Source organism: Mus caroli, chromosome 2, assembly GCF_900094665.2.
Source record: "Mus caroli chromosome 2, CAROLI_EIJ_v1.1, whole genome shotgun sequence".
NCBI classification, from domain to species: domain Eukaryota; kingdom Metazoa; phylum Chordata; class Mammalia; order Rodentia; family Muridae; genus Mus; species Mus caroli.
Genome location: NC_034571.1, coordinates 146,065,948 through 146,075,383, shown reverse-complemented (window position 1 = coordinate 146,075,383; position 9,436 = coordinate 146,065,948). Strand labels below are relative to the sequence as shown.

The window sequence follows — 9,436 nt, the reverse complement described above, 5'->3', positions numbered from 1 at the left end:
TGCTCCATCCAGTTCACCTTTCCACATTCCTGGTTCCTCCCAACCCCTAACCTGAGATGTGGATCAGAGAGAGACGTAAGTATCCTCACACCCTACCATCTCGTGCCCACCTCTGGAACATATCTCCTGTCGTCTGCATCACGTCTTGTGTGGCAACCTGTGTGTGCAAATCAATGCCTGCGTGCTTATCCACACCCCCTAAGAACAGCAGGGTCACCCCCTAATCCACATTCAGCTGGACCCCAGCCCTCAGCTGTTTTAGTATATGAGATACCAGGCCCAAGAGTCTTGGGTATGGCCTCAGACTCTCTCTAGCCTCTAAAGTCCCAAGTAATGGTGACGACACAACACATTAGTGCAGATGAAAAGCTATTTTATTTAGTGAGGATCACAGGATTAATCGTGCCTGATGGGAAAAGAGATCAGGCTCCGTGAGGAGAAGGAAGACATAATTTTCCAGGATGTGGGCCCCTTTCTGTGAGCCATGGGAGACTGCGCAAGAGGCAGGAGACTGAGCAGCAAGAAATGATTCTGTTGGGAGAAGAATTTGATCAGGAGGTGAAACGAGGTCAGTAACTCCTACTGGTATTGTCCCATCATCAAACTGGCCCGATTCGGGGAAGGAGGCATGCAGAGACCCTAGGATAGGATCTCAGCCATAAGGAGCCTGACTATGCATGTGCTTGCACTACGGAGATGTGACTGTAGTGAATATGTGTATGTTTGCACATATGTATAAGCATAGTGATTTGAGACTGTGTGGGTCTGTATCGCATACGTATCTGGTGTGTGTGTGTGTGTGTGTGTGTATGTGTGTGCTCATGCTTGTGTGCCTATGATGGTGATGTGTGTGTGTGAATCCATGATGAAGATGATGATGATATGTATGCATCCATGATGATGCCTATTTCTCGTTATCATTGTGTTACTCTGGCACCTGTGTCTCTCTTCCCCGTTAGCTTTCCTGTGGACCTTTGTGTGTATTTCTCTGTATGTTCAAGTGGAAGCTTGTCTCTCTTTAGATATTTCTGTGACTTGAATCTTAGATGTTCCCCTAAGGGCACAGATGTTAATGGCATGGTCCCCATGATGGCAATGCTGGGAGATAGTAGATCCTGTAGGAGTGAGGTACTAGGGAGGGGGAGATCTTTAGGTGATTGGGGCATGCCCTCAGGGTGAACTGTGGAATTCTATCTCTTTCTGTCTCTCACTTTGCTTCTTGGCTACTAAATGAATGCCTTCTTCTACTATAATCCCTGCCTTATTACATTCCCAAAGCAATGGGGAGATTGGTCATGAACTGGGTTTGTAAAACTGTGAGCCAAAAGAAACAATTTTATCTTTATAAGTTGATTATCTTAGGTCTTTCATTAGAGTGATAGATAGCTGACTAATACTGATGACATTGTTCCTAGATCCTTGTTTCCTTCTAGAAGGATAATGGCCAATCCTCAGATATGGAGGAATGTGGAGCAGTCCTCACCAGCTCAGCCAAGGTAGCCTTCCTTCCTGGGACGCCTAAACTTTGATGACAAACTGTAGTCCATGGGTCAGTAATTCTGGACAACAACAACAAAAGCAAAAAAGTAATATTAGAGGCATGTTCTGGTGGTGAAGGAGTCAGGCATGCTCACCACTCCCAGGAATGTTGGGGAAAGGCTGCGTCTCCTCCAGCCAGCTCAGCTGTTCTCAGGTCAGGCTGAGAGGGGGAGGAGGAGGAGGAGGAGGAGGAGAAGGAGAAGGAGAAGGAGAAGGGGGAGGAGGAGGAGGAGGAGGAGGAGGAGGAGGAGGAGGAGGAGATAGGCTTTATCTCAGACTCACCTGGATAATTTTTGGAAACAAGGATATATCCAAAGAAGGAGGGATGAAGCCAGTGAGGCCCAGCTGTCCCATGATGTGCAGGGACAAAACTCCTTGGGGGAGAGGACTTACCAGCAATGTTGTGCACCAGGGTGACATCCAAACCGCTGAGAATCCCATTGATCAGAGGACATACCTGACCCGGGTCAGAGAGAGGAGTTAGGTTCATAACCTCCTGCAAAAAGACTTTTGAAGAGGCAGCATGCCCAAGGTGGAATGTCTGTGGATACTTTCTACAGCCCAGAAGAAACCAACCAGTGCATTTGGATGTGTAGAAATAAGTAACATAGACAGCCGAATCACAGGATAGATGGATTAATGGATTAATGGATGGCTTCATTTCTCATACAGGGTAGCTGGGTTTAGTTCACACCAGGGCTCTCTTTTAGCCAGAGAAGCTTTAAGACCTGTGGAGAAGGGGCTTGACCCTTCTTCTGATCCTTTACCTTGCCCTGGATCAGCTCAGGAAGGACTTTAGTCAATATCCCTGTGAGGTTGTCTAAAAAGCTTTGAACAGGAGTGACTCTGGAAGAGAAAAGTCATGGATGTGGCTCAGAGGCTTGGGGTTGGGCTTGGGAAGTTCAGCATCCACTATGCACCCTCAGTCTTGGCACCCCAAAACTGAGACCAGGCCTTCCCACTCATGTCTATGTAGATGAACAGCAAGGAGCTTAGATGAAGCATTACACCCAACCCAGCTGTGTATACTCAGACGAGTGTAGAACAAACAAATGCTTTCAGGGGCAGAGTAGACATACAACAAGACTGTACAGAATCCATGAATAATGCGTAGTATGTGATCCTTGTGGGGGCTCAATGAAATGGTACCCACAAAACCCAATGCATGTGTTTAGTAAATGTGAGGCACATGTGGACAGGTCCTGTACACTATGTATGACTGGACCTTCCCTTGTGACAAGCAACTAGAGCAAGCAATTGAAATGGCCTCTACATCTATTTACCCCTTAGAATTCTGTTGATATCCTCAATGTAGTTTTGTATTACAAATAAATAAGATGAGACAAAATTGGAGAAATACAAATGAAGCTCACACACTCTGTAGTAGGTGGGGCTTACATACACACTATTGCCTAATCCTTTATAAAATTGGCTATTCTATTATAAATATGAGTGTATAATAAACAGGATAATGTTCTTTAACACCATCTAGCATAGTTTTGGAGCAATTCATAGTAATAAACTTTGTCTCTTGGTAATAATTAGGTAAGACAATTTTAGATAGAATATCTGTGGAGGTCCATGAAGCTGGCCATACAGACAAAAAGTATTAATGCCATTAAAAGCCACAACATATACACTGTTGCTTTCTCACAGCATTAAAAAGTCGGCCATTCTGTCTAATAAGGTATAAGTGAGTATTTATGTATCCATTTGCTTATCTGTCTGTCCATGTCACCAAGCACACATTCGTCAATCTACCACCCATCCTCCTCCACACATACCCGTCTTCCTTTCTATCCTCTTACTCATCCACCCACTGTCCACACACATCATCATCCCACACTGCTGCCTCTGGGTGGGAGAAGCTAGCCTTTTGTCCTCACCCATTGAGCAAGCTGATTTTCAGGCTGCCAGGGGAGTGGGTGCAGTCACCAAGAACCAGATGAATCCTCCCCTGATTGTCTTTCACGGCTAAGACTTCTGCAGTGATGTTCAGCTTCACAGCCAATTGCAAAAGACTTCCAACTACGGGCCTGCCAGAAAAGGAGACATCATTACTAGCTAGCATCCGTCCCTCTCCTGCATTTCAAGGTTGAGGGGGTTTCTTATTATTAGGAGTGCCAGCCTTACTTTACCGAATATGTTTCACCATTGTCCTCATCTCCCAAGTAGGAGAGAGCAAGGTTCAGAGAGGTCAAGCCATTTGCTACACGGCCAAGTTTGCTCAGTGCACCAGCCGCTGTGCTAAGGTTTGAGACCCAGGCACTTGCAGCTTCCCATCACCACCAAGCTCTCCTTGTGAGCCATCCCCTTGCCACCCCCTTCGGACCCACTCACATATTTACGTTGAGTGTCAAGCCCAGAGGGATGGTGACATAGAGACGATGGCCATCAGGGCTCTGCACAAGGCCAAGTTCTAGCAGCTGCGGATCAGTGATTTTTATGCTGTTCAGGGGGCAACATTAGAGGGGAAAGAATCAGGGTCTCAAGTCTTAAACCTGGAAACCATTTTTTCCCCCACACAAATTTACCCATCTCAGAGAGAGTTGGATACCTGAGGTAAGGAAGACAGGAAGAGAGTTTTTCTGGCACACCCATCTTCCTTCAATTCTGCCTGAATTGAACCCCAATACACAAGGTCCTCTATCCATCTCAGGTCTAGAAGGTATTTGAGGAAAGAGACTGTGCATGATAGTACAGAGCCATCTAAAGCAAGTGGATAGTTCTGTAGGTTAAGGTGAGATGGGTAGTTGGGTTTATAGAAGGGTGGACAGAAGTGCAAGTAGGTATATGAAAGGAAGGAAAGATGGCTGGCTGGCTGTGCTGGACTGTCAATACACACATAGAAGATACATGGGCAACTAGAATAAGCCCTGCCCAGGACTTATGGCCCAAACCACTAGTTTTGTCATAATCTTCAGTAGCACGTCAGGCTTCAGTACTTATCACGGTGATTAAAGAGCAGAAGGTGGAAAGAATGCAAAAGGGTGGGAGGAAGCCTTCTCAGACCCATCCATGGGGTCCTATTCACTGCCCCTGGTCTTCTCCAGAGTCTTGCTCTCCATCTCACAGATGGAGAAATCAAAGCCAGGAGACCAGGTGCCTGACCGCAGGTCATCCAGCACTGAAGTCTGTCTGACTATCTCTAGGTCAGGAAGCAAAGGCCCGGGAGGCGAGGAATCTTGGCAGTGGCTTGGGTCCATTCTTAATAAAGACTCAGGCTTGGGTATGTGGTCACTGCAACAAGTTCCCCATTGTGGCTTTGTGCCTAGGAAGCTGTCATGGGAAGCACTATGTCAGGTCTCAGGCACAGGTGATGCAGATGAGGAGGGTAACCTAGTGACCATTCACATTCCCTTGGTGGGATGGACACAGTGGGTGGCAAACCTTAGGGCTTCTCTGAGTTAGATTCCTGATTGCATCCCCCTAGCTATGTGAGCACAGGCACATCTTTGTGCCTCAGTTTTTTCCATCTGAGAACTGGGGATTATGAAGCTGACATGGAAGGCTTGTCCCAGGGATAACAGCTTCTGCTGGGGGCCAGGATGTGCCTTAGGACTGGGGCCACTGCAGGGGCAAAAAGGCCAATGTCCCTGCCAGCGTGAAGAGAGGCCTGGGGATGAGCCCTGGCTTCATGCTCAGCCCATCCTTTTCCCTCTGTAGGGCTGCCCAGGACTTCTGTTGTTAGTGGGAACCAAGTCCCTCTGTGTGGATACTCACTCGAGGATGTTGTTCAGGAGAGGAACTGATGACGTCAGTTTTCCCAGCAGGCCCCCAACAAGGCCATTAGAATTGCCTCCTCCAGACTTTATAACATCCAGGAGTGGAATATTTTCCAAAATGCCCAGCAGCCCCCCAGACAGCAGGCCACCACTGAGAGCTGTAAAGGGGGAAAGAGCTTCAGAGATCATGTCTGCCAACTGCAGGTCCTTACCTCCCCTACCTCCCTCATACCTGCCTTCCTGGTATTGCGAGATTGGATATACTCAAGCACACATGTTAAAACACACACACACACANACACACACACACACACACACACACACACACACACACACACACGAACATCCCCTGAAAGGGACTGTCATAGACTCACCATCTGTGAATTTTCCAGCAAGATCTGTGGGATTTGAAGGCAGTGCTGGGCTTACAGCCAAAGGCAGACCCTGAGCCAGGGGCAGCAGCTGGCCCTGGTTCAGTGGCAATGGCAGGCCCTGGTTCAGTGGCAAGGGCAGGCCCTGGTTCAGTGGCAAGGGTAGACCCTGGCCCAGGGGCAATGGCAAGCCTGCCAGCTGTGCTGTGCTGTGGGCCAGCAGCCCACAGAAGACAACGAGGCTCCCAACTAGAAACATCTCTCTTGGTGTCTGCAGACAGAATGACAAGTTCTCTGTGGCACAGCTATCAGAGGAATCTCTGCACTGTATGCCCTGTCCCCAGAGGATGGGATTGCTTTTGTTCCCCCGACCCCAGGGGCTGATAACTAGCAATAATAGCTAACATTGCCGTAGTGGTCTGTCCCAGGCCACAGGCTGATGGGTTCAGCCACCAACTTCATCTTTGCCACATCCTCAGATGTGGGCACAGACAACCCCTACTGCATGGTTGGAGCAGAGGTGTAGTGACTCTAGGCAGTTTCCCTAAGGTCACTAGTTGGAGCTGTGAGAGGCTCTGAAGCCATTCCTGCCTGACCCAGAAGCTTCTGTTTAACTACGTGACCATCAGGTTTACTCTGGGGCTGTGGGATGTGACTGTGGGGGTTTGACCCATTGACCTCAGCCCTATTCTTCAGTGTGGATGACGAGGATCCTGTATGGCAGAGGCTGAGGACCTGACCTGCTTGGCCCTCATCTCTGCCCAGGGATTGTTCTTTGGTCAAATCCCATCATGGCATTTGAATATCACATGAGCACAGGTAGCCTCTCACTCCATGATGATCATTTTGTTAACCTTTCTTCCTAGAGCTTTTACTTAGGATACATGGAGTAAGTTCACTCCTCTATCAATGTCATCCTCTCCGGGAAAGATGAATGCAGGGGGCCAGTCCCTGTCCCTGTCATGGCCAGCTCTGTTTTTCTTGTTAGATCCCCAGTTAGTGACAGTCCAGTCTTCCAGCCTACAGTGAGAGACCTGGCCTTCTGCTACCTGGAGCATCTGTGGAGAGGAGGAAGGGGCAGGTCTCACCTGAGTCTCAAGGTCTCAGTGGCCGTCCTGGGCTCCTCTCCTATGACTTTGCCAAGGAAGAATCACCCGCTTTTATAGAATGGCAGTTGGGAAACTTGATATTGGATGATGGGCTTAGAGATAATTCCAATTTCTGTAGTTTAGAAGTGTCTTTCAGGGCCCTCCAAGGTAAATAATTGTCAATCATATTAACAGGTGAGTCAGCTAAGCTGCTCAGTCCACAAATTAAACAAGAAAATTTGAGATGGAGGCTTTCTCAAGACTTCACGGTTTCACACATGAGGTATAGGTTGGAGACCCATGCTCACAAGTGGCGAGAGGATCAGATTTTCAGTGTTGAAAGGGGCAGTCCAGCCAGCACTCAGGAACCTTTGTCTTGCTCTCATCACTTGTGACCTCTCCTCCCATCCCCCCAGGCTCATTCATTCTACAGTTGGCACTCTTGTTCCCACAGTGTTAGGAATCAAGCTACATTTTCCCTCCCTATCTTGACAGACCCCCTAAATTTTATATGTGTGTATATGAGTACAAGGGAGGTGTTTTCTTTTAAAGAGCCCTAATGTATGTAGATGCTCATAAGATCTTGGGACACTATTGCTTTATTGCAGAGGAGGAAACCGAGGCCCAGTTAGCACAAACGGTTCTGAGGATAAAAGGCAGAGTTAGAAGCCAACTCATTGGATAGTAACAGCAGAGAAACACTGCCCGGAGGGAATCCTGCCAGGCTCTACCCTGTGCCAGGTCCTCTCATTCTGGCAAGGTGGGGCTTGTTTCTACAGTGGGAAACTGAGGCCTGATCCTTCTCTATACTTGCTCTCCATTTTGATTTCCCACACTACACCTCCCACTTCTGTATTCTGGAAACATCTTTCTAGGTTGGCAGGCTTGAGGGATCTTGCAGCTTCTGGCCTCTTAGCCCTAACCTTTCCTCAGATAAAGTAATGAAGCATTGTTCTCCACTACCGAGACCTGTGAAGTCCATTTTGCAGAGTAAAAAAAAAAAACAAAAAAAAAAAACAAAAACCAAGTCAGGGATTGGTCAAGGTCTTGAATTGAAACTAACTAGGCTATGCTATAGCATGGGATTGCTTTGAAGTCACTATGGCTGACCTTCAGCATATCCTCCTGCTAAGACTCCTGAGTGCTGGGGCTACAGGCATGCCCCTATGCCTGGTCTGAGAGTAGGTCTTGCTCTGCACAGGGTCTTTGGGTAAATGGAGGTAGGTAAGGCCTGGAAAAGACCTGGGATTGTGTGTTTGGTGAACGGAAATCCCTGAAGTCAGGATGCTGGTATGGGTTATGGCAGAAAACATGGCAGGTTGGCTCCTAGCTGTATGCTGACCTTTCAGGCCACTCATCACGGAAGCTCCTTCTTTCTGTGTAAGATGAAGATGGCCTCACACTCAGGGTCTTGGGGAGAGCACTCTTGGGGAGCTGGTGCGCATCTTGCTTGGTAACATAGGTGTCCACACAGTCTTCAGATTTGCCTGCTATTTCTGATAATATTTTGTTCATTTACAGAAAAGTCTTCATTCCTGTCTCAGGGGTTTACTTGTACCAAGGTATACAGAGGCTTGTCCCTGCTCTTGACTAGAAAAACAGGGATGTCACCTGCCACCTGGCTTCTTCCAAGTTAGCATTTATCATTTACTGTCTCCTCCTTGGACACACAACACTGTCTGTGCCCCTTCCCTTTATAGGCCTCAGGCAGAACTATGTGGGGCGGGGGAGTGGCTGTTAGCCCAGCTGCTGTTCCCACCTAAGCCCTCTGGCTCACTGTCTCTCCTTGGGTCATTTATTGTCTTGGCCCTGGGCAGGAGTGTGGGCATAGGCATTCTCTGTTCTTGACATGTCTGTGGGGTTTCCTGAGTCCATTCATTCTGAGTTCTGTCTTGGAGGGAGTGTGTGATACCTTTTGGACCCATTGAAGCTGTGTTCTCTTCAGTTTCTCTTGGATTCCTCCCACCTCTACCCCAACATAGGGACTAATCTAGTCTTGAGGGTGGGAACTCTTGTTTCACACAGATGTTTGCTTTTGACACTCTGTCCTGAGTTTAAAGAGTCCAAGAGCAGGCAAGCACATCAAGGGAGCATTTGGTGAAGGTCATCTCTTCTTTCCGTGTGAACTTGTATGGACTGATGCCTTACTTCTGCCTCTGCTGGAATTGTTCTTTGAGGGGTTCCATGCCCTGCACGCTTGCTGCTCCAGCATGCACTCTCCTGAGCAGTTACCCAGCAGCAGGACACCCAGCTAAGGTTCCTGACCCAGCTTTCCTTTACAGGTGACGCTGAGAGGTCTACTGTGAGCCAAAGAAACTGTGGGTGGCCTCCTTCCCCTCCTTCCCATACACTGTACTCAGGACCCTGTACTGGTGGTGTGTGTGTGTGTGTGTGTGTGTGTGTGTATGTGAACCACAGTTTTGTTTTAGTTCTTAAATTAGCCAAGAACACAGAGAGATAATTTGCTGATATAGCTCACTGTGCCCAAACTCACATCGGCTCCATTTTTTTTTTTTTTTTTTTAAAGAGCAAAGCTGAGTTTTCTTGTTAAAAGAATACAGCTTATCTCAGGTTCGTTCTCTAGAACATAGGAAAGAGATACAGAGGAGATGAATTTGGGGAGGTTTTCAGAAGGGTGTGTGTGTGTGTGTGTGTGTGTGTGTGTGTGTGAGAGAGAGAGAGAGAGAGAGAGAGAGAGAGAGAGAGAGAGAGA

The 9,436-nt window shown here is 47.8% G+C and overlaps 1 protein-coding gene across 2 annotated transcripts; it reads right to left on the bottom strand.

Annotated features, from left to right (window-relative positions):
• Positions 1–356: 356 nt before the first annotated feature.
• Positions 357–6,770, bottom strand: Bpifa1 (BPI fold containing family A member 1). Of its 2 annotated transcripts, none has more exons than XM_021156722.1 (9): positions 6,724–6,770; positions 5,639–5,906; positions 5,263–5,422; positions 3,880–3,987; positions 3,426–3,575; positions 2,307–2,385; positions 1,933–1,996; positions 1,484–1,559; positions 357–531 (listed from the first exon to the last, which is right to left on the bottom strand). In XM_021156722.1, the coding sequence occupies exons 2-8, from the start codon at positions 5,892–5,894 to the stop codon at positions 1,519–1,521; spliced, it is 858 nt and encodes a 285-aa protein (XP_021012381.1). In that variant the 5' UTR covers positions 5,895–5,906; positions 6,724–6,770; the 3' UTR covers positions 357–531; positions 1,484–1,518. The 2 variants fall into 2 exon arrangements, with proteins under 2 accessions (XP_021012381.1, XP_021012382.1); XM_021156723.1 differs by lacking the exons at positions 357–531; positions 6,724–6,770 and adding an exon at positions 3,301–3,308 and having other exon boundaries at positions 1,519–1,559; positions 2,307–2,383; positions 5,639–5,683; positions 5,780–5,894.
• Positions 6,771–9,436: the final 2,666 nt, after the last annotated feature.

Bases quoted from the DNA above. Each gene is read 5' to 3' on its own strand.
- Bpifa1 (XM_021156722.1), bottom strand. From the start codon at position 5,894: ATGTTTCTAGTTGGGAGCCTCGTTGTCTTCTGTGGGCTGCTGGCCCAC. The intron at 5,423-5,638 runs GTGAGTCTATGA...CCCCCTTTACAG, and splicing joins TGCTGGAAAATTCACAGATG to CTCTCAGTGGTGGCCTGCTG. The intron at 3,988-5,262 runs GTGAGTATCCAC...CCCCCTGAACAG, and splicing joins CTCCTGAACAACATCCTCGA to CATAAAAATCACTGATCCGC.